This window comes from Leucopleurus acutus, assembly GCF_964270905.1.
Source record: "Leucopleurus acutus genome assembly, chromosome: 10".
Classification (NCBI taxonomy): Eukaryota; Metazoa; Chordata; class Mammalia; order Artiodactyla; family Delphinidae; genus Leucopleurus; species Leucopleurus acutus.
The window spans coordinates 87,154,468-87,180,259 of record NC_139153.1 but is presented as its reverse complement, the minus strand read 5'-3'; the positions used below and the strand labels follow the sequence as shown (position 1 = coordinate 87,180,259).

At 35.8% G+C, this 25,792-nt stretch overlaps 1 protein-coding gene across 2 annotated transcripts in view; it reads left to right on the top strand.

Annotated features, from left to right (window-relative positions):
- The window catches only part of LOC309967717 (uncharacterized protein), a 151,095-nt gene extending 127,416 nt beyond the window's left edge, over positions 1–23,679 (top strand). For both annotated transcript variants that reach the window (XM_082848487.1, XM_082848488.1), the window contains 3 exons: positions 1,341–1,422; positions 8,466–8,542; positions 23,557–23,679. In XM_082848487.1, coding sequence (XP_082704613.1) covers positions 1,341–1,422; positions 8,466–8,542; positions 23,557–23,661 — 264 coding nt within the window. In that variant the 3' untranslated portion in view covers positions 23,662–23,679. The remainder of the gene's footprint in view (positions 1–1,340; positions 1,423–8,465; positions 8,543–23,556) is intronic.
- The last annotated feature ends 2,113 nt before the right edge of the window (positions 23,680–25,792 follow it).

The window sequence follows — 25,792 nt, the reverse complement described above, 5'->3', positions numbered from 1 at the left end:
CATTTTTTGCTATTTGTTGACTGAATTACGAGTGAGGCATAGTCCAGTCAGTGCCCATGACATGAAGAGCTCTCAATACGTTCATATACCTCCAGAGTCGCATAATCCAGAAACCTCCAACTATTATAAAATCTTTAAAAATAAGGTTTAATATTTTTATTCTAAAATACATGCTTCCAAGTGCTAAGTTCTTTGTAGAGTATTATGACTTGTGTCAGGGTAATGGTGACAGAAGGAATAAATCTGTTCATTTGTTTGTGCCCACAGTTGGAAACAACGTGAGTATCAGCCAGCATAATTCAGTTGACATTATTCTAAAATATCCTCCTCCCACATGAAGCAGGATTTCATATTTGCAGAAAATATTTATCCCAAGCTGCAAGCAAAATTACATTGCCTCTTTGTTTCAGACTCTTAATCACAATATTTAGGTAGGTTGCAAATGCCAGGTCAGGTGTCTTTCAACACATTGTAAGAATGAGGAATGTGGTGGAAAAGATTATCCATTCTTAGGAGGGCTGCAATGATTTATTCCATTTGTAATGGATATCAGTGGGATAGCAGCATAGCCTGCACTTACCAACTTCTGACCAAGCAGATGGTCATTTTGTCACTGGCTAACTTGGATTGTTCAGTGTAGATCCATAACAGTGTGATCTGGCCACATTTGTCAAAAGAAGCTGAGGGAAGTGGGGCATTTGTTCACCTAGTCTTCACATTTGCTTGAATGCCAAGTGGAAAATACGAAGACATTTTATTGTCTGAACTGTGACTGTGTCCCGAGCTCTACAATGAAATTCAAAGTCAAATTACTCTCTCTTAACTCTCATCACAGCATGATTTTTAAATTAAAAATAAGTGTTTGCCCTTTCCTTTTTAGTTGCTAATTATCCCTGTATGTAAAAGGCATGAGAAGTTAAGCAGCAAAACCCAGTAATACAGATTTTTTTTGGTGGAAAGTAATGTTTTAAAGTAACTCATTTATTTCTTTTATAAGCCTTTGTTACTGATACCTACAATGTATCTGTCACAGAACTGGGCAACAGGAATGCAAATATAGAGATAGCTCCTCTGCTTTCAAGAAGGTTATAATATCTTGGAGAAGACACAGAAAATTAGGTTACAGTGGAATATAAGTGCCTTAGCAGTAATATGAATAAACGCTATGGAAAACAAATTTTTAGAACTTACACATTTGGGGGTTTAGCTGATAGCCCTATAGAGAAGAAATCTTTGCCTTAATCAGTGAATAGAAACTGACCTTAAAAGGTGGGTTGCCTTGTATAGGAGTGCAAAAACATTGCTTCAAAATGGTCTGATCTATCTTTCAACTTCTGCAGCTACAGTGGAGGGTGACTATGGAATTGGGAAGGAGTGAAAAAGGAAGTGACCTTTCTACTGGATCAAAGGAAAAACCTGGAGGTAAATGACCTTGAGCTTTTATCTCAGAAGTTATTTTTATTTCATCTCCATTTGAGATTTATAAATCTCTACCCATCACAGACTTGAAGTTGGGATGCATTTGCAAACATTTCAAGACACTGGAAAGATTTCATACCTTTCAATGGCTACAAACATTCCTTAGATTTAGGCAATAGAAATTAGGAATCAGATTTATCAAAATGATTCAAACAAAGAATTGTGATTAATAGAGGCATAGAGGGCTCATGGATGAAATTTGAAAAACTGCCATTGCTGAGACTGAGAATTCTACACTATTATCTTGGAGGATTTCACACCCCAACACAGCCAGTCTTTCACAGACAACAAGAGAAGCCAGAGCCAGAGAATTATAATGATGAGAGGCGATCCGAACGAAAACCCCCGTCAAGACCCCTCGTCCCATTGCTTCTAGATAAGGTGACAAATACCACTGTGAGGCGGCAAACCCATTTAATAGGTTGCAATTATACCTGCACATCACTTACTTTTCATGTTACATATGGCCCAAAGGTGAATGGTGTATGGTTTAGCTGCACATTTCTTGGCATGTCAGTGACTCTCCATAAATATATACAGGATGAATGAATATACTGTAAATTGTTCATTCCACAAAGTACTCTTTCCTCCATATTAATCTTTTATTAGTTATGATAAAGTTCATGTTAAAAGAATCCCTTCTGCTCTTGTTAAATACAGGTCTTAGAAGGGAAAGGATGTACCAAACTTGTGTAGCTACTACTGAGTTATTCCAGTTCGATAGACCATGGAAAGCAGTTCTGAAATAGGGATTCTTCAGTTGGAGAGATCCTCCTTGTGGAATTGCTTCCTTTTTCACCTACAGGTCTTGCCGTTCTATAAATATAGCTTAAATTGACAAAAAATATAGCAATCTGAGTTCGGTAGATTCTCACGGTGCGTGTGAGATTGATAACTCTTTTGGTGAGACAGGAGTTTACGTGGGACCCAAAAAGCTGTCATGAGTGATATATCTATAATGTCTCTTGTGGAAAAAGTCACTTCATGTGTCTCTATCTTTATTAATTACCAATAGAGATGTTTGTCAAAGTCCAGACCATGTTAAAAAAACAAAGAAAGGCATTTTAAGCCATTTTACAGGAAAGGAGAGAATTTAAAAGTTTTTCAAAAACTATCAGAAGATAGCTTAAATTTTACAATACCCATCAAGAATCCAAATAACCAAAAGCCAAAATAATCCAAGTCTGGCCTTGTATCTACCATAATTCACACTATTGCTTTCAGACTAGCAATAATGTCCTAGTTCTTCCTGAATCACAGAATAAAAGTTAAAGTTAGAATAATTTTATTGGTATGTATATTTGATAATGTTCTGTTTATGTGTGAATATTGGTCAGTCATATAAATATTACACATTCATTCACTCATTCAAAAAAGCAATTTTTTTCTACTATTTGAGAGACAGTATGCTGGATACTGGGGGTACAAATAAATTGACTGCACTCAAGAAGCTTAAAATCTAGTGAATTAAAACTGGAACTTTGTGTTTGTTTTGTCATATCACTCTGGCCCATTGACTGTCACATTTGACTAAGATGATGGATTCACAGCCATTGTGCAAAAAAGGTGGGGAAAAAGGACATCAGAAAGAAGGAAAGGCTAACAAAAGGCCTTTTATCATTTATATTAATGGCAGCACCTTATTATTAGTATTATTTTTACAAAAAACTACTTTTTCCATCAAATTGAAAACCTGCTTTTAGGATACATCAGGCCAAAACTCATTCAAGAAATAACTACAGCCTCATGGTGGCAAAGAAAATTCAAGGCAACTGAAATCATAAATAGCTCATTGCTCAACTTAATTGTTTTTTCTCCTCTCAATACTGCCTGTTAACATTTTGCAATTGGAATGCTTTCCATCTGTGCTTTTACTTGAAACGTGTGAACACCGTTGATGAAAACTATTATCGCTCTCTTAGTCTTCTAGCTACTTTTTGTTGACACACTCACAACCAGAAAAACATTAGCTCAGTCATACACTTGATCTTATGTATGCGTTATGTCCCATGTTCAAATACGCACATGCAGAAATAATATCCATATACAATTATTGGTAATTGTGAAAGTTGTGTTGGGTTCTTTTAAATATTCAGGGTAGTATTAAATGTAAGGACTCTAGTGTATTAATAAATAAAAACAATAGAACATATTAATTTAGCAAATATTGGTTCTTAATATTTATTCTTCCAATAAAGTGGTTTATTCAGTCTTCTCACATGTTTTACATATTCTTCTCACAAGGCTACCATGGTGACCAAGGACTACTCCAGAGGGCACTATTCACATCATTGTATATTCAGTTATTGTATTCTTCATTTCTGATTGGGACTTTTTATCTTTTCTAGTTCATTGTTAAAATTCTCACTGGGTTCATCTATTCTTTTCCCTAATTCAGTTAACATTTTTATTACCAGTGCTTTGAATTCTTTATCCGGTAAACTGTTTATTTCTGTTTCATTATTTTTTTTTTTTTACGAGTTTTCTCTTGCTCTTTCAATTGAGAGCAGCTCCTCTGCCTTTTCATTTTGTTTAACTTTCTCTGCCTCTATGAATTTAGGTGAAACAGTTACCTGTGGCGGGTGACGTCTGATCCCAAGTTGCTGGAGCAGAAGCCCTGAGGGCTGAGCCCAAGCTGGCTCTGTTCCCTTTAAGTATATGCTTCCCCCTCTCCCAGTGCTGCAAGGGGGCCCGTGCAGGTTATTGGCTCACGTCAGCCACAGACAGAGGTCTGAGCTCTCTCCAATGCAGTGCCTGTGCAGGTGCCCCAGTTGTTTCCCTCGCTTTGCTCAGACAGAGCCTAGGGTGCAAGTCCCCTTTGTCCCTTGCAGCGAATCACCATCCGCCGCCTCTGTCACCCCTGCCATGCTGTGGAGCCACTGTAAGGCAGGCGGGGCTTGTGTCGACTCTCAGCATATCTCGGGGCATCAGCTGTGATAGGGTGGCTGCTGTTAGAGTTCTGGGCTGCTTCTGATGCATTTCTTGAATAAGCACCAACAATGGCCACAGCCACCCTACCTGGGCTCTGCCCCAAAAGAACATGTTGCCTCTGCATCCCATGGCCTAGTTTTCTCCCCAGTCATGGCCGCCCTAGATCCAGTGCTGTGCCATGATGTGGAATGAGCGGGGCTGGAGCATTCACTTGGCTTGGGTGGGGGCATGTGTCAAAGTGGTAGCAGGAAACCAGACACCCGCGCGAACAGTCCTTTCTCCATCCTCTCCGCTCTGCCTCCCGGGCAAGCCAGTCCACACACATGCCCCGTGAGTGGAGTCCAGCTTCCCACAGCCCTCCTGTTATTCTTCCAAACAAACAAGGGGGCTCATCTCCCCTGTTTAGGAACCCAGGACTGGGGTGCCCAATCTGTGGCTCTCACTGCTCAGTCCCCACCCCACCCATAGCAGGTCCCCACCCATGTAATCTTCCTTTTTCTCTGAGTCCCCTCCCAGGGGCAAAGGTCCTGACCTGAACTCTTTTCTTCCCTTCCTACCTCATTACGTGTGGATCTTCCTTGCAGCCTTGGTTGCACAGGAGTCTTTTCTGCCAGTTTCCAGTTAGTTTTCAGTGAGAATTGTTCCACATGTAGAGGTATTTTTAATGTGTTCATTGGGGGAGGTGAGTTTCACGTCCTCTTACTCTGCCATCTTGATTGATCTCTGACCGTGCTTTTAAAAAAATAATTTTATAATTTTGAAAATGGTTCTGATGAACCTAGGGTCAGGACAGGAATAAAGACGCAGATGTAGAGAATGGACTTGAGGACATGGGGAGGGGAAAGGGTAAGCTGGGACGAAGGAGAGAATAGCATTGACATATATACACTAACAAATGTAAAATAGCTAGTGGGAAGCAGCCTCGTAGCACAGGCAGATCAGCTTGGTGCTTTGTGACCACCTAGCTGGGTGGGATAGGGAGGATGGGAGGGAGATGCAAGAGGGAGAGGATATGGGGATATATGTATACATACAGCTGATTCGCTTTGTTATACAGCAGAAACTAACACAACATTACAAAGCAATTATACTCCAATAAAGATGTTAAAAAAATAATAATTCTGTAGCTGATGTCCTTTCTTAAAACCTCCCTTTCTAAAACGACTCGTTGAAGAACTCTCATTTACGTAGTGTCTTTATCATGATTATTGCCCACACATTCCCTTGATGTTTATAGTCTGCATGTACAAAATAAACTATTTAAGATACCGAAACTTATAATCAATGGAACCATTACCTATTTGGTTCTTCCCTTGTATAACTCATGCTTTTGAGTTTCTCTATTATTTTTTGAAAGGATATAACAAAAAGTTCTTAGTAGATAGCACAGATACCTCTAAACCCAAATAATCTAAATATTCTATGTCAATATCTAGTCATTTAGATGGAATATTTGTGCAGCTCAATCAGTGGCAAATAAGCCATTTCTATGCTTGAATAGATTTGCAGCTGATTAATTTGTAGCACACAGTATCTCTTTCTGGGGAATATGTTAATTTCATATAGGTATTTTATGATGGTGGTGTGTAAGCATGCACAAGTCCGTCTGTGTGTGTGTGTGTGTGTGTGTTTGTGCTTTCAACACATACGTCCTGTTTCTCTGGGATTATCCAGAAAAGCATTTTCCAGAGAGCTTTATTTCTAAGCTTCACATGAACATCTGGAGATTTCAAGGTGAAAATGATTCCTCATGGATTGGTTTTAACAAGGTGGGTAGCACAAACTGAAAGGGATTAAGGCAGATAATGTGACCACACAACAGTTTCCTCCCTTATAAACCTTTTAAATCACTGATCAGAATTTTAATTCTATCTGCTAAGTAATGCAGGTCCCCAGAGCAGAGGTTATGCACGCGGCCACAGGTTGGAGTCCTTAGCTGCTTTTTCATTACATTGTCGCTGCAATTTCTGCTAGCCTCTCTGGTGATGAAGCACGGCACGTTTGAGTCCGATGGTTAATCCTTTTATTTATTTTTCCAATAGGAAAAGAAAGCATGATTTTAAAGACCATTTGACCATTGCTGGATAAGGACAGCCCTATAAAACTTAGACCCAAATATTCTTAACTTATCAATTGACATATTTTAGAACAGTCTCTGGTTCCTCCTGCTACACTATTTTGGAATGATTTAAGTTAGTGTATTTACATATAATTCTTGGAAGAAAGACGATCTTTCCTTAACAAAGCTGGAGTACTCATTGCCAGGCAGCAGAGATGGGCTGTGTTAATGTCAATTTCTTTACTTTTTATAAATGCCACCTGTGTTACCAGCATTGATTTGAAGGTGATGTAATTTTCTTGCAAATCCATTCATTTTATAGGTTTTTGGCAAGCCCCACTGCTGTGTTGATTAGATATAGTAACTGTGTCTATTTAAACAGGGTTTTAAATGCTTGGCTCGACTTTCTGTATTGGCTGGATAATGAGACATATAGTAGATGCTTTAACTTAAGGTTGTGCTAAGCAATGATTTGACACATAGCTTAGTGTTTAGCCATTTGTGATAATAAGCCCTTTAATTGTGGAGTTAATTGTAGGTACCTGCAAGACATACCTTTAAGTGATCCTGACAAATAAGATACAGACTCTCCACCCTCCTTAGGTGGCTTTTTTCTAACAGTGTTTCTCAAAGCACAGCCCTCAGACGAGGCGCAAAATCAGCGTCATTTGGAAACATGTTCGAAATGCAAATTCTTGGCCCCAGCCCAGACCCACTGAATAAGAAACTCTGGAGTTGGGGCCCAGTAATCTGTGCTTTAAAAAGCCCTCCGGGTGATTCTTCTCTTGTTAGTTTGAGAACAACTGGTTATAAGAAAATCCCTGACACACAGTCCTGCTATATTTTGGCACCAAACAATTCAATATGAGTCACTTTTATAATTACTCTTAATGAATTAACCTTCTATATTGAAATTATCAAATGCTGGAAAATCATTTAATATTAATGAAAACCTATCAGTTATCTCTTAATTTTTGAACATTTATCTTTACGCTGATAGATGGTGGCTTATTACAAACGTATTAGGATTGAAGTTCAGGGTGAGGGAAAGCAGCTAATTTTCTTTATCTCCCCTTGCCGCCTCTTTTCATTATCCAAAGAAGTTAACATCACATGCTCCATTACACAAGATGCAGCCTTTATTATCTTTTATCTCTTCCTGAACCCTTTCTATAAATGCTACTTGATTACTCTTGCATCTTGAGATAGACATTAGAATAATCAAAACATCGAGAAAGTGATGCCTGGTTAATCTAGGGCAGTACAGCTTCCATGACACAGATAAATGAGTTGAGGTTGATGCAAACGTAAGTTCTAGTGGATACGCTGAGATGATGTTTTACGGAAGGTAGGTGAGAGATTTGATGCTAGCAAATAAACAAGCAAAATGGTAATAAATATATTTTCCAACAAAAGTGTTAAATTCCTTAGAGAAAAGAAGATCCCTGATAATTTCGATATCTGAAACTCACTGCAGTTAATTCTTTAAGGTGATTAATTTGGTGGTTCATTTGTGCACTCATCAAATATTAATTGTGACGTTTTCTTTTTGCCTGCTTTAAGCCGAGCTGAAACTGTGTTTCCAGAATTCCCTTTCCAGCGTAGTTCCAGATCAGTGTGGGCCACAAGACAAGAGACATTTTGCGTGAGATTTGGAAGACAGAAGTGAAGCATAGCTAGGGCGCTTCAGGGTACTGTGTCGCTTACACCTTGGCTCACCTTGTTGAAATGGGACAACAGCCAGGGCTGCAGTGTTTCCAGGTCCTTTTGGATACCTTCCTCTAGCTTCTCAGATTCTTGTACCACTTGTCAGGTTATCTTATGAAAATACCTGCTTCTCCTGAAGGTCCATCTATAATCAAAGGTAGATCCTTAGAGGTTGTTAGAGACCTGTATGAGTTCCGCTTCACCCTTGTGGATTCCAGCTTGTCTTCACAGTTCCCGATGCCTCCTTGTTCACTCCTCACCCTCTACTTCTCATCCATCTTTCCTGCAGGGCTGCCTACGCCGTCCATGGACACAGGAGCAATAGCTTCAGACAGACTCTTCAACCAGCTCTCACAATTTCATAAGGTCAGATCCCCATAATAAGAATACCTATCCTTTGTTAGTTAGCACTCCTAGTGTTTCTACTTCTCTGATCAAACGATGATACAAAATTTGGTACTAGAAATGGCGCCAGAAGAACTGAATCTGAAACTGATCATTTCTTCCAATTAGTTCTGCATTTTCTAGAATTGATTCTCTGCCTTGTTTAGATTTAAAGACATCGCTGGCCCTATTTCCAATGGTAAAGTGGCCAAAGCATGCAGTGGCAAAGCATTTACTTATTACCTGCAACCAAGTGCATTTGGAAGGCAAAACTTTAGTGAGCAAGGATGTGTTGGCAAAATACAAAACTCTCTGTGACTTACAAGTCACAAAGATATATTTCTGGCTCATAATACTGGGGACCCTTTCAGAGGGGCTGCAGCTGCACTCCAGCTGTCTTTTCATCTTGTACGGCAGGCAGAAGGAGCCGTCCTGATCTGGGGAATGCCCCTCTCATGGCAGAAGGGATGAGAAAGAGTGCTGGTGGGAGCCCGTTCCCCTCATGGTCTAGGCTCAAACATACCTTTGATCACCTGAATTGATATTTTATTAGGTAAATATGTCACAGCCAAACCTGAAGTCTATGGGGCAGGAATGCATTATCCTCTTTCAAAGAATGGGGAATAAATAGTGGCCAACAGCAACAACCATAGTCATGTATTAAATAACTCTAAATTGAGGTTGATTATTATTTATTAGGGGCCTGGAAGATCAAACGCCAAATTATCTTAAAGCATAGAATAAAAATACAGTGAGCTGAAAACTAGAGTGAGAGTAGGAAATTTTTAAAAATGGTAGTTCCAGAAGGAAAACAACAACAACAATTATGGAAGAGAGGTATTACTGAAATGAATATGAAAATAAAATTTCCTTGAAATAAAAAAAAAGTTCTAATTTTGCACCAGGTGAAACTTCTGGAAAAAAGACACACTTAGGAAAATTCTGATAAAATTTCTGACCCTAAGAACTGATTTAAAAAAACTAACAATTTTCCAAGCAGAGATAATAAAATAACCCACCCCCAACACACAAAAAAAATCAGACCATCATCGCTAACAGAGAAGGCAAAGTATAAAGGGCTGCTGTCTGAGTCCTGTACCAGCCAAGACCTCATTCATTGGTGAAAATGAAAGATAATTGAGGTTATGCAGGAATTCCGAAAGTCTCATTTATATCAATAAAAATATGAATCAGAAAAGAAACTTGAAAATTGTAATAAAGAGGAAAATGTAATTAGAAAAATTGTTACCTAGGCTATGTAACTAGTTACCTAGCTAACTAGCTAGATATAGTAATATATAGCAATATGCATGGTACATTGAGCTGGTAGGTGTCTGTACAATCAGACTTTCAGTTTATAGATGACTCCTCTGAGAGTTTGGTGTCCCAACTAATTGGGCTGGTTTCTTTGCCATATAGATTGTTACATTTTTAATATCTCCCTTTCAATATAATTCCTGGAAGTTTTTAAGAAGGACTTTTGAAACAGAAAAGACACACTGGCCTTGGCTTCTCTGTGGAGATTAAGTGTAGCTTGGTGGGAAAAAATAATATCTATCTAAATTTCAATAAATAGTATATTCATAAGTGTCTAATTATAAGAATAGTAAATAATCTTGACTGGAAAATGTCATTAGAATTCCCAGTTAACAAGACAAACATGAAAGGAACAGTAACCTGATTAATTGAGCAAAAAATGGGGGAGAAAAGAAAATTAACAATATATAATGAAGGAAAAAATAAAATAAACTGGAAGGAATGAGATCAAGTTACCAGTTTTTAAGGTACATACTAATGATAATTTAAAAATCTTGAGTTTAAGAAAAAAAATTATTCTGAAATAAAAACTATCTAGAAAGCAAGAAAAAGAACATTATGGAAGACTATCTAATATCTATGTAATATTCCCCTCTTTTCTTAGAGGGAAATGAATAGCCTTAAGATCCTTTGATATTAAAGGAGAGAAGGAATTAAGTATACATTAAAAAAATAGAAAATAAAAATGCAGGATATAGGAATTAGTAGAGATAAATGTAAATTGATGAAATAGAAAAAATAAAAAACACTGAAAAGACAAGTAAATACATCTATTTGGGGGGAGGGGCCAGTTAAATATATAATCCCCTTGCAAGTCTGATTAAAAAATAAAAGTGGATAGCCAAAATAGATAATATTAAGTATGAGAAGAGAGACAAAACCACAAGGGAAGATAGAATAAAAAGAGAATGCTCCTCGAATAATACAATTTGCCAAAAATGATGGAGTAGAAAACTGAATAGAGCCAATTACCAGAGAAGAGACTGGAAAGGTGAGACATCAACAATGAAAAATGTATCCAAACAAGAGCTTGCAGTCAAACATTGGATGACCTTTAAAGAAGAGTTAAATAAGTTTGATATTGTTTAAATTGTGCAAGGCTATTGAAAATAATAGAATCCACTCTCATTCTTTTGTGGAATTAACATTATTTTGATATCATTACTGTAATAAAATACTAGCTATATATACTATCTATTTATATAAATACTATGAAAAAGAATATTATGGACAAATCTTAATAATGAATAAAGAGGCAAAAATTCTAAATGATGTAATAACAAATAGAATTCATCAGTGTATCAAGAGAATAACACACCATTTCTAGTCAGGGTTTATTTAAAGAATTGAAGGGTTCTTTATATTAGGACAACTATTAACATAATTTATTATAACCTGATGAAGGGAAAAAATGTTTAATTACTATTAATAGACACTAAAATTTATTTTGATAAAATTCAACAGTCAATTCAAATTAGAATTCTAAATAAATTGAAACTGAAAGGAAAATACGTAAGTGTAACAAAGGCTATTTATAAAAAATGATAGCAAATCTTCCCATAAACTGTAAAAGTTGAAAACATTTCATTGAAGAGAAATGGATGAGAAAAGGATATTCACAATCACTATGATTAGTTAGTTCTTCAAGATTTAAATATAAGCAGTAAGGTAAGAAAATGAAATTAACAACATAAGCATTTGGTAAATAAAGTTATTTTTGCTGAGAATATAATTGAAGATGGAGAAAAGCAAAATATTTTTGTTTAAAATTTTTATAATTAATATGATTATCTGGACACCTTCATCAATGGCTTTTTTTCTAATCTAGACATAGCTAGCACAGATGGAAATGGCAAAAACTGTTCAATTTAAAACAATAAAATGCCAAAGAATGAAATTTAATAAGAACACTATATTATCTAGAGGAAGAAAAAATAAAATCTTACTAAACAACTGAAGAGCTTAACATATCACATTTTCTTGGATGGGAAGACTTAATGTTACAGTGTAATATATACAATTTATTTATTTATGGAGGGGGAAAATAGACTTATTAGATATTATATATACCATATTGTCACTTTAATGAAATAAAGATGAGATCAGTGTAGGAACAGACAAATGGACTAGTGAAACAGAAATAGGAAAAAGATCTCAGTTTGCAAGGCTTTAATGCAGGACAAAGCAGTGGCTAACTCAGTGGGAAAAAGATACATTTTTAAACAAATAAAACAGGTAACATTGGTCAACCACCTGGAAAGAAATAAAAATACAACCTATCTTACACCATATACAAAAATATACTCCAGATACACCAAATCCTTATGTAAAAAAACAAGTGAACAAATAAAAAGCTATGAAAACTTCATAAATAAGAATATGTGTACCTAGAAATTAGTGGTTGGGTGACCACCAAAATCAGTTCTGGAAGACTGGAAGGTATTACAAATAAATATAGTTAATTGCATATCAACAAAAATTTTATATGGAGAAGTACATAAAGTCAATAGGCGATGACCTGTAAAACTATTTCTAATCTGATGACATACAAAGAGTTAATATTTATAAAGAATGAGTTCTTACAATTAGAAAACCAAACTGTTCAATAGAAATTGGATAAAAACATAACTAAAGAACTTACAGAAAATTAAAACTTTATAGAAAATAAATACACTAAATATGTTCATAATTTCTAGTAGTTTGATAAATGAAAAAATATGCAAATTAAAACAACAGAAAATGTAATTACCTTATATCCGTTAGACTGGCAAAGAAATAGAAGAAAAACACCCACAGATATCAAGATTGTAGACAAAAACATGCTTATCTATAGATGGAGAAAATATGAAGTATTACAGTCATGTTAGAAAGAAATTTGACAACGTCTATTAAAATTAAAAACACACATGTCCTTTTAATACAACAATTTCATTCCAGATATCTGTGCAGTGGAAATAGATACCAACATATAAGTGTCCAAGTGTTTAGGGTGCCTAAGGTGGCATTGCTTATCATGGTCAAAACTAGAAACACTACAAATGCCCATCAATGGCGAAAGGAAGCCATTGAAAGCTAGTTTTCTGTTATAGCTTTGAAATTTTTTGTGTGTGTCTAATGTTCATGCATGCTGAAATAGTTATCTAACAATAGAAATACACTCTTTCTGCGCAGTTATGGAACTTGTATAAAAATGACTACATATGAGTCTCCAAAGTAAATATCCACAGATTCAAAAGCATCAGGCTGGTATTCCAGTAACCAAAATACAATAAAATTGAAAATCAACAACCAAAAGATAGCCAGAAGAGTAACAACAGCAAGAATATCAATAATGGCAACAACAATGATAAATCATAAATAAAGCATGGATTTAATATAACATGATAAATACAAGTATAAATAACTAGATGGAGATGAACAAGTTGGCGCTATAGGAAGGTCCCGAGCTTCTCTCCTTACACGGACACACTGAATGTGCAGCTGCACACAGAGAAATTCCCTCTGAAAGAGGTTCAGAAACTAGCTAAGCACTATAACACATAGGGCAAATGAGAAAATACCCACATATTAACCACATCAAAAATGGGTAGGAAAGGCTGAGACACACTCTTGCCCTACCGAAACCAAAAGAAAGTTGAGGTATCTTGAACTATATCAAACAAAATAGGCATTAAGCCAAAGACTATCAAAAAATAAACGCCATCCAAACTGGAAAGGAAGACAGAAAACTGACACTGAATGTAGATGACATATTGTATCTAGAAAACCCTAACGACTCCATGAAAATACTGTTAGAACTAATCGATGAATTCAATGAAGTTGCAGGATCCAAAATGAATATAAAAAATCAGTTGTCTTTCTAAACACTAACAACAAACTATCAGAAAAAAAATTAAGAAAACAATCCCATTTACAACCACATCAAAAAGAATAAAATATTATGAATAAATTTAGCCAAGGAGGTGAAAGCTCTATACATGGAACACTGAAAGACACTGATGAAACAAACGAAAGAGAACAAATGAATAGAACGATATCCCATGCTCATAGATTGGAAGAACTAATATTGTTAAATACTGCATGGTATCACTTTTATGTGGAATCTAAAAAAAATGTTGAACTTACAGACAGAGAATAGAAAAGTGGTTTCCAGGGGATGTGGGTAGGGAAGAGATTAGGAGAGGCTGGTAAAAGTGTACAAACTTTGTGTTATAGGATGAATAAGGTCTGAGGATCTAATGAGGAACATAACTATAGTTGATAACACTATTATAGTAAAACTGAGATTTACTAAAAAAGTAGAACTGAAATGTTCTCACACAAAATAATTGAAAATATAAAGTAATGGACATGTTAATTAACTCGATGGGGGAAACCTCTGACAATGTGCATGTACATCAAATCATCACGTTGTACAAACATCTTACATGTGAAGTTTAAACATCACATTGTTTAAACATCTTACAATTATTTTTGTCGATTATACTTTAATAAAGCTGAAAAAATAAAGTTATAAATATCTATAACAGAGAAACAATGAAAGTGTATAACCTTCTCTCACCTCTCCACCTCCTGATTTTGTATAGAATTGTTCATATTGCAATAATTTGATAATAATATTACAACACTACCATAATATTGTAATGTAAAATAAATTTTGTGTTCAAATTACAATAATATATTATTACTCATGTGACGATAAAATTAAAATTCAACCAATAAAAGACAGCCAACAGGGCTTCCCTGGTGGCGCAGTGGTTGAGAGTCCGCCTGCCGATGCAGGAGACATGGGTTCATGCCCCGATCCGGGAAGATCCCACATGCCGCGGAGCGGCTGGGCCCGTGAGCCATGGCTGCTGAGCCAGCGCGTCCGGAGCCTGTGCTCCGCAACGGGAGAGGCCACAACAGTGAGAGGCCCACGTACCGCAAAAAAAAAAAAAAGACAGCCAACAATAACAGCATCACATAAATGATTCATGGATTAAAGACAGAAATAATGAAAATTATAGAGCATAAGGGAAAAAATGAAAGTCTTTAACCTCCTTTCACCTTTCTACCTTGCCATTTTATGAGATATTCACAGATATGATATTTATGTGTCAAAGTTTATAACATTTCATAACATTAGCATTTTCTTATGAACCACTGTATGCATATAACTGTCTTTACTTCTGTATTTAATTGAACTTGATGCTGGCCAGGGGTTATTTTACCACGGCTCCATTCATCTTTTCAGTTGGTAAAAATGCAACACTAAGGAGTCTCCTTTCCCCTCCCCTCCCACCAGGGCTTATGTCTACTAACTTTACTGAGTTTTTTAATACTTGAAAATATCTCCCCATTGCCTTTAAGATAAGCATTTTGATTCAGAGATTCTTTCCACAAGGACTTTGCATCTATAGATTTTTTTCACTCTTTTCTGTCATTTAATATTCCTATGGAGAAGGGTGAGTCCAAGTTTATTGATTCTCCTTCTTGATACGCTTTTTTCTTTTAATGCCTGGATCACCAAGAAAATATTTCTTTACCTTAAAGTCCAGTTACTTTAAGGACATGACTTCACATTAATTGCCTTGTATCAATTTTTCCTAGTACATAGTGCAGTCTTCCAAATTGCAGATTCAGGTATTACTTATTTTTGAAAAGTTGATTGCTTCTATTATGGTAGGGAATATAATTCAATTCCGTTTTTTCAGGTTTTTATTCTGAAAGAAGAATTATGTGTATGCTAGATAACTTTTATAGTTACCATTTTCCACTTAGAGATTAATTTTACTCATGTTGTTTCCAATACTACTAATGTTGTTCTCTGTCATGTCTTTTGAATTTCTGCTTCCTATTGGCTTTTATTTTTCACTTTTTCTGTTGTTCTTTTTTTTTTTTTTAATTAGTTACAGGGAGAAATGTGGGTTAGAATCACCTTTTTTTCTGAAATATTTAACTAGAAATGCCAACTTACAATATTAAAATTCTTTGATTTGCTACGCAGAAAATCAAATTAATTAGGGCATGTGCAGAAAAGTTCAGTGGGACATTATTATATTATTTAGGGGAGAAGTGATTGGTACTTGCAATATAAATGTCAGCTGTGATGAAAAGAAGTACTGAGATATAATAATTTGTAATGAAACACACAGGATTTGGAGATTGGTTAAATGTAATAGATGGCATTAAGGGAAGTGATTTTTAACTGCTACAGATTGAACCATCTTATCCCTGATTACACCATTGGAATTACATTGAAATCTTTCACTCATTACATTTTTGTGCAGGATTATATATAACTAAATCAATCAGCAACAAAAATCAGCAATAAATATTCCTTGTAATCCAGTCTGAGGTACCAGCTCTATAGAAAACAGTGATCTTTTTTTTAATATATATACACTCTTTTCAGTTTCTAATAGATAGCTCTACTATGGTCTTTTTCATTTTAATAAAGTCTACAGAGTATTTTTCTCATAACTTTTCTATGATACATAGCTATAAAATCTGCCAAGACTGGAAAATGAACTCATATCTCCTTCCAAAGTCAAGGTACTCTACACTATACTACTTTTTTAGTAAAAAATGACAATATCTATAATTAATGCTGTATAGAAAAGTTAATGAGATTATCTAATTTTCCTCTTGTCTATTTTTCATAAATTCAAAACTAGAATTTCTATTTCTTAGGAGAAAATAAGAAAAATATTGAAAACGGAAAATCCTTCAGAATCTAGATCTAAGAAACCTTTCTATCTTTTCCTTAGTTTATTTTATTTTTAAAACTCTACTAGGCTTAGAAATACTTAAAATTAAAAATAGATATTTGATTGAGGAACAAAAATACCCCATAAAATTTAAAGAATCCCTTTCCCCCTAATGTCTCTATGTTTAAAGAGACAGTAGGAATAAGCTTCCCTATTCTAGACTGAGTACTATAACTTTGAGCTTGATATAAATATTTTAGAGAAAATAAGATTGATTGCATTCCTGAAAATATTAATGAGAATAACTGTTTTGTCAGTGTATTCCTAGAATTTACTTGTAGTTTTAATCTGGAATATTTTTACCAAGTGTAAACATTTTTAAGTGCTTTATGAAAAGCAATTTCATTCTGAGGTGGACATTGAAGGCAATTACTTTTCTATAGTTTTTCAAGGTCCAAATGATGCTGTACCTATGTTGAAAAAAATTGTTCCTATTTTGTCATCTCACAAACAGGCTTCCATTTAATGTCTGAGCTTTGGCTTGTTAAAGAGGATTCATACACATTTTACTGGAACATACAACCATTTAAATAAAACTGGATGCATTTTTTACTTACAGACGAAGGTTAAAAACCAACCAACATTCTTCAGCGTTTAGAGCTATAAAGGTCATCATTTCAGCCAAATAAATAACACTTTGTGAAAATTTTTAAATGAAAAACATATCTATATTTCCAAATTCTTCCTTTAAAAATTAAAAGTAACTGCTTCCAGCGTTAATATACTCAAATAAATAAGCCTTGATCAGACATTTTATATCTCCTCGAGTTGATGGTATCCAACCAGATCTCATATAGCACTCACCTTCTGAAAGTGCTTGCATAGCAACGCTTCCTTAGTAAATATTTTCTTAACCTTTTTAAGGATTAGGACTTTTAGCTTCCTTTTCTTTTTAATTTAGAGTTAAATTGTAGGATCTACAGCCTTTGTATCCCTGGTTCTTTGGCTGTTTCTCTTTCTAGGATTTACTACACTAGGGACTGGACCATTGGATTAGTTTGCAAAAGTATTTACTGCTTAATGTAAATTAAGATCATTCAAGGAGAGGATGCAGTCATTTACTGAGTTCTGAGTTGTATTCTGAAGTCATGTATTATCATTGACTTGAATGTGAAACCAGCCAAGACAGTGGCTTATTTCTTGAGGATTTTGCCCATCACCTCTCTTGTGAAGGGAAGAAAAACAAAAACAAATGAACCAAAAAACAATGCTATCTATCTATCATCTATCTATATATCAATCATCAATATCTATCTATAGCTATCTGTCATCTATCTATCTTAAAATACTAAATAAGAAAAATAACTAGCTGATTCCCAGCTCTTCTTGTTTATGCTAACTTAAAGATTCCTAAAACAATCCCTGAACTCAAAAGTGTTCTGTTTTTTTTTTTTTTTTTAAGATACGCTTTTTGGGTAACACTTTCCTACTTCCAAATAGCATTTAAAGAGGTTTGATGGTGATGAATACAGTAAGTTCATGAAATCAAAGCAACATGGACCTTTCTGTCTCCCTGCTGCATACCACTCACAGATATGGGAATAATGTTATGTTGTGAATCTAGTTACATATTTTTTCTTACATAGTGTAATTAAAGATTTAATTTTTCCTTTCTGTAAATAGCATTCCTATATATGGGCTATTGCTTTGCATGAATATAGCATTTTTCTCTGGTTCTTCCTGAAAACGAGTTGGTTCTGGTTGACATTCTCTGAATACACATTTTGACTTCAACAGGCATTTATTAGGCACCTAATGTGTGCCACGTTATTGTTCTCAGAGCCCTTCCTGATCACATACAGTAACAAGGAAACACAATAAAAACTCCAGCATCTGAAATGATAAAAACAAACCCAAGTCTATCCCTATTCTCCATTGCATCCCTATTCTCCTTCTCCTGTAGCTAATAAATCCCAAAACAATATATTCCTCTGATACTCCACATAAATACAACATTAACTATGTTTTGTTTTAATCATGAACAAATGAGGTCTCCCCCACCTATTATTTTGGCACACATTTGTTTTGGGAGCTAAAAACAAATTAAAATTTCTAGATCTTTTCTCGTATTGGTCATGATAGCTAAAAACTGATCATTTTCTGGTGATAATTATGAATTAATAACATGTAATATAGGACAACATGTACAGACCTGGTATTTGTTTTCCACTGAATGACATGAATACACATATCTACTCTCACCATGAGCTTTATTTTCGATTGTTTTATTTCTTATAGTTAAAAAGATGCACAGTGTAGATGCCCTCGATTGTACTGTAAATTTAATATACTAGGCACATTCTAATACTAGTCTTCAAGGTTTTCCTCGTTAAACAAATGCTACTGACATGTTTATGTTTGTTCTAATTAAAAGCCGTTATTGATGGGTTATAGTGTGCTTTAAAAACGTCTCTGGCATAAATTTCAGAAGTTTGGTTTTGTTTTAACCCAACGACATGTTTTCCATATTATTTTTCATTTAATTAAAGGGATATGACTCGCATCCCCTCTCCAGTTCAATGATATTTTAACTGTTGAAGATTAAAGTGAAAATGTTCATTTGTTGGGTTGGAGTTATTATTTGGATGAGTCTGGTCCGGCATTTTCAGAGTTTAGGTATCTAGCACTTAATCTTCAGTGAGGTCACACAAGTTTCTATGGAGCTGTTAGAAAGCATGGATTGTTCTTATTATTTCCCGAGGGGTTAAGTCAATGCCTTGCACATAGTTAGCACCCTATAGATGATTGTTGGATTAGTGAGTCATGATCATAGCCATTAAGAACATCAAACATTTCCTATCCTTTGGTTGTCATCTTGTCTCCCATTAGATTACCAGAAATGGTATATTTCTTCTCTGTTTGAAAATGCAGCTCTACTCACCCAGATGGTTGTACTCGTGCAGATAAATCCATAACCTATTCACTCCTTAAATCCATTTTTAATTAACAATTGTGAATATTTAATTTTCAGCCAAGCCTCAGTGATGCTCAAAGCACCCCTTCTTATTATTGAGAAACTCAAATGGTGGTAAGGCTGCTGTATCCATTTAGTTGGAAATTAGCACATTCGTTAGAGGTGTTATTTAAATAAACAGAATCATTACACTGCACAGTATGGAAGAGTGTCAGCTATGGATTCGCTGGTGATTTATTTTCATCAATGTATTCTTCTCATGAGGTGCTATGGTTCACACGGGAAGTCGTGGAAACTGTGCCCATGCAGTCAGGCTCCATTATGCTTGCTGCAGGGTTACTCCAACCAAGGCACTTCATCTGTTTTGAAGATTGAAAAAGCCAGGATGTGGTAGATTTTCAAAGAGCCCATCTGTGTGGTGTTTCATTCTCAGTTGCTGGTCTTTCCAACACTCGTGATAACTAAATCTCCATGATGTGCTAGATGGCACGGGCTGGATACAAGTCATCTTCCAGTGACCCCACAGGTGGCTGGAGAATGATCAGAAAGCAGTGGGTTGATTCTGAAAGGGTTTTAACAGGGTGAATATTAACCATGACTTAAACATCAAAATAACCCAAGTTGATAAGGTCGTTGTTGCTGTTTTATTTTATGGGGGGGTGGGGGAGTGTGGTCACAATCAATTTCCTCTGTTTCATGTGCATGTCTCTATTGTACTGCCAGGCAAACACATGTGACTCTGGTAGAAACTAGTAATTCTAGATATCGTTAGATTGCACAGAATTAAACATTTTAAAATCGTACGATTATCACAACCTTTATTCCCATTCTCCATTTCAGATCCTTAAAAACTATTAAGAGAAAGTATTTTCAACTCATTCATAGTCTATTACTATGAGATCAGGGGAAGTCTAATTTCAAAGATTATGGGATTTCAGTTGGAAGAAATTTAATTGCAAAAATTAGGCCTCTATCTTCAAAGAGTGTAGAAGGAAAAAGGGTGCTCGCTATTATGCTGCAAAGTTACAGGGAGTGTTCCATGAAAAGATCTTGCTCTTGACATATCTGACAAAATTTTTTGGAAGTTAGGTTTTTTTTTTTGAGGTATACATTCACCCTTTTTAGGTGCATATTTCTATGAATTTTGACAAATGCATACAGTCATGTCACTACCATCATAGTAAAAACATAGATCATTTCCATCGTATTAAAAAGTTCCCTCATGCATCTGTGTAATCAATTTCCTCTTCCCACCCCCAGACCCTGGCAACCAGTGGTCTACCATCTCTCCCTATTATTTTACTATTACCAGAATATTATACAAATGGATTGATATAGTATTTCAATATTTGGTCTGCTTTCTTTCACAAATCTGAGTGCATCTGAAATTCATCCATCCCTTTGTATACATGAAAAGTTTGCTTTACTGCTGAGTAATATTTTATTATTTGACTGTAACATTATTTATTGATCCATTCTATAATTGGTGGACATGTGAGTTATTTCCAGCCTTTGATGATTATGAATAAAGTTGCTATAAACATATGAGTACAGGTTTTTGTATGTACATATATGTTCATTTCTTCTGGGTAAATGGGATTGCAGGGATGTATGGTAAGTGTGTGTTTAAGTTGGTAAGAAACTGCTGAACTGTTTTCCGAAGCGGTTGTGCCATTTTTCATTGCCATCCAAAGTTTATGAAGCTTCTGTTGCTCCATATGTTACAATACCTGATATTGTTACTTGTTTTTTTTTTTCCATTCTTAGAGGCAAAGTGATACCTCACTGATGTTTTGGTTGAATTTTTCTAATGACAGATGATGTTGAGCATCTTCTGACATATTTATTTGCCATCCATATAAAATCATTGATGAAGCATTTTTTCAAGTCTTTTGCCTGTTTTCAAATATTTCGTGGTTTATTTTCTTATTAATGAAATATTAATTAATTATTAAGAGTCGTTTATACATCTGGAAACCAGTTAGTTATCATATATTTATCACATATTTGTTTTGTAAATATTTTCTGCCAGTTTGTGGTTTTCTCTTCATTTTTATAGTATCTTTCAAGGACAAAAGCTTTTAATTTTGTGTCTGATTTCACAAACTTTTCATTTATAGTTCATGTGTTTTGTCTCCTAAGAGATCTTTAACATTTGCCTAACCCAAGATCTCAAAGAGCTAAGAAAAGTTAATGTTCGATGCTTTAAGGTAAGTTTATAAGGCATGGTGATCATGTATGCACAGCAGGCATGGAAGAGGCTGGCTCTGGCATCTGGCCCATGTCGCCTGTTAGACCAAGAGAGGACACAGTGGAACTGACTAGCCCACAGAGTCTGCCTGCCTGCCTAGGAGTAAATAGACACAAAGACACAGGGTCCAGAAAAGCAGAGTAAATTTATATGTGATCCAGGTAATTGTCAACAGCAAGGGGTCAGAGGACAGATGGCTGGGAAATGGGTGAGAACTTTAAGGATCAATGTAGTTGGAATGTCATTACTCAGGAAATCTGCCCCCTGGTGTCAGAAATCCAGCTGACTTGATAATTATTTCATTCATAAGGTGACAATATTCATTTCTGAGGGAGAAGATCAAGAATCACAGGTTCCTGGCTCTCTGTTCCGGGGAAGTTTAATTCCAGGAGTGTTGAGATGCAATATGAAAGCTTGTGATTTCCTTCTTTATTATAAGATCACAGGTCTTAAAGAACTGTTTTTCAAAGAACCATCTGCATCAGAACCACCTGCAAGGTCATTTCCTATGCAGATTCACAGGCCCCAACTCAGACTTGTTGAATCAGAAGTACTTGGAGGATGGCCAGTAAGTCTCTGGGCTTTTTATAAGCTTTTCAGAAGACTGCTAAAAACTCCAGTGACTTAAGGTATAACAAATATTAAACACCAAAGGATTAGGATAAAGGGGAGATATGAGGAGAGGCAGTTGTACGCTTTTATACAGTTCCTGCTTTTGAATGGATTGTTTCAGGAGCTGGAGCTATATCTGATTGTAGAAGTAAAATAATTCAGTAGTATTTCTGCAGAGACAGAAAATGGAAAAGGAGAACTAATATTTTGAACTCATGTATCAATTGGCAGTATACTATATAATGTGTAATATAATATATTACAGCTACATAAATAGGTGGATAGATAGATGGATAACATAGGCAGAGTAATTTGTACCAATATAAATTTCAGTAATTATGGAAACAATATAATAATCAGAAAAATATTTTAACTGGAAAATTGGGGTTTTGTTTTGAATAAAATACTTTATTTCATCATTTGAAATGGCAGCATCATCTCTAATATATCAAAAATATATTAGGCATTTTGGTTATATATAATATTTGGCAATAACATGAAAATAAAGGCATTTAAGTAACTGAAACCTGGGAAGTCTTATGATTATAGATGGCCATCTGCATTAATTCTTTATCAAAACTCCTAAAGACTATTTCTTGAGTTTTCTCTCTTATTTTGGGTATCGTACAGTGCTTATTTATCTCACGTTGGTGTCTAATTCCCTGATTCTACACATTTAAAATGAATCTCTATAATGCAAGTGAAAATTTAGTCTGTAAATATGAGTAAAAATAGGAATAGAAATATGTTTTGTGGAATAAAACAGCAAGCTATTTTAAATCTGAGACATAAGGTCTTACCTAAAAATATCAATTACAGGCCATTATCATTTAAATAGAAAATTGAAAAGAACCATAGACAATTCTTTTTAAAGTAGAAAGCCATCAGCCCAGGAAGACAGACTTCAGAGTTGCTTGCTTATGTCTATTTCACAAGTGAAAAGAGACCTTTGCCCTTGCAGGCTGTTTTGTTTCTATGTTCTACTCCAGTAACTCGCCCAAAATGAAAAACAGACTTTGGTTCTGTTATAGCATTATTTTAAAAGAATAAGTCATGTTACTGCATACAAGCGAATTTGGTTTGGTTTGGTTGCTGCAGAAATTAACAAGGTGTCAGATGATCATTGTGACCCCATTTTTATCTCAAGCAGACTAAATTCATAACTGAGAACAGGGCCTCCGTCTGCAGCTCTGGATTGTGGAGGATTTCACAAGCTCAGCTGGTTCTGAGGGACAGAAAATCTCCTGTATCCTGACTATCATCTGGTAAGAACATTTCCACACTTTGTGACTCACGTGAGCCTTGATCTCATGGTGCTTTCACTTCCCACTAATCATATTCCCAACCTCTGCTTCCTCCGCCCGAGTGTGGAGAATCTACATAAAGAAAGTGCCCTTTCAGCTGTAGTTTTTCTCCACACAGAACTACCCTGATTTTGGAAAGAGTTCAACTCTTTGCCTCCCCTGGGCACATGGAACAGCAGAATAGAAGAGTTCTGCCAAAATGCTAATCATGGAAAAAAATATAACAAGATCCAGATGGGAAAAAATGGACATATTTCATTTATCCTGGGAAACTCGACAGTATATCATTTGTGATGCATAATATACCCAGCCTTGGCCCTTTATAAACAAATATTACAGAGGCATATGCCACGAGATGATAAACAGAGTTGTCCATAAATTTGATGGGACCATACACTCAGTGCTGCACACGGCTGTGGCTTATTCAGCAGTATCCGGGGGTTACAGTCTGTTCTATTGGCTTCTCATCAACTCTGTAATCTCAGCTCACCCAATGGGGCAGAATCTCAGTGGAGCAATTCACCCGAATGAAACTCAGAGGCATTTCACACCGAGAAACTATGGCTCACTTTGACTTGGCCCTTGCTTGCACTGGGAAACTATGTTTAATGCAGCCTGGTTTCTGAAGAGCTAGAAAAGCTCTTCTCAACCTTTAGTGGGAAGAAGCAGGTTGTTTAAAAAAACAAAGAGTCCTGGGGTCCCCCTCCCAGTTCTCAAACTCAACCCATCTCTATTGATTCCAAAGATTTTGATGAGATTTATATCCACCTTTTAACAAGTTTTTCAGGTAACTCTGAAGTAATGGCTCCAGGAAACACTCAAAGAAAACACTGAAATAGATAAATTATTAGGTATCTACATTTATGAGCATGAGAGAGATTTCTAAGAGTCACTCTTTCAGCCTTATTCAGGAAGGAAACTGTCCCCCATTCTAGAGGAGTGTAATAGGAGTGTGATAAACTGTAACTAACCACTTCGATTGGAACACCTCCAGCAATGTACTGCAAGACACTATATCCACTCAAAAACCACTAGGCATGAAAGGGATTTTCAATGACCAATGTCTTATACTTTATGTGTCTTGCTTCACCTCTGCACCCCTGACCTGTGACTTCCATGCAGATGGATTGTGTGTATGTTAATACCCAAGATCACTTCTCTCTGTCTCGATTGATTTAAGAAGAAACAGAGTAGTAGGACCTTGTGGGAGCAAGATTCAGGAAGTGAGTTGGACATCTGACTTCATGCAAATTACTTCAACACTCCCTTCCAGACCAATCATTCTACAACTCAAGGTCTATGTAAAACTGTTTGCAAGTTGGAGTGTAAGGTGGGGAAATAGGAGGAATTTGGAAATCCACCAGGCTAAATCAGTGAGTCTGTGTCACCTGGTGGCAAAGAACACCAGAAGGGCAGGATGTATCTGGTGGAGGGTGCTTACTCCACCAGATACTCCCCTAGAAAAGTCAAGACTGGTGCACTCATGGAAGCAAAGCAAAGCTGGAAGTAAAGCAATACCCTGCATCTTTACACTACACTGTATTTATGCTTTGATGATGGCTTTGCCTCTTCGATGACTTATGATTTAATTTTTTGGTTAAAAATGGTTCCTATTCATGTAATATCCCCCTAATGTACCTGGCACATGTTTTGTTTTGAACTAATAGAAGACATTGCCTACTTAGTTGTCTTCTGACCCTCTGGTCTTGAGTCTTCAATCCTAAACGCTTCCCTAAATAGTGATTATGGGGAAGACAGGACACACTGGGTGCCTTTGTCTACATCCATATGGAACTGTCTGAAACCTCAGCAAATAGAGCATAATAGTCACATAGCATCATGGTCTGTCCTTTTAAATTTTCTTTGGTTTAGCCTGTTTTGTTTTTTCTAAAAATGTTCTATAGACTGTTATCATGGTACATCATAGGAAAATCTAAATGTTAATAAATCCTGATATCCTTGTCCAGATCTACAATTTTGTGTCCCCCCAAAATTTGTATGTTGAAACCCTAATGTGAAGGTATTTGGAGGTGGGGCTTTGGGGAGGTGATTAGATCATGAGAGTGGAGTCTCAAAAATGGG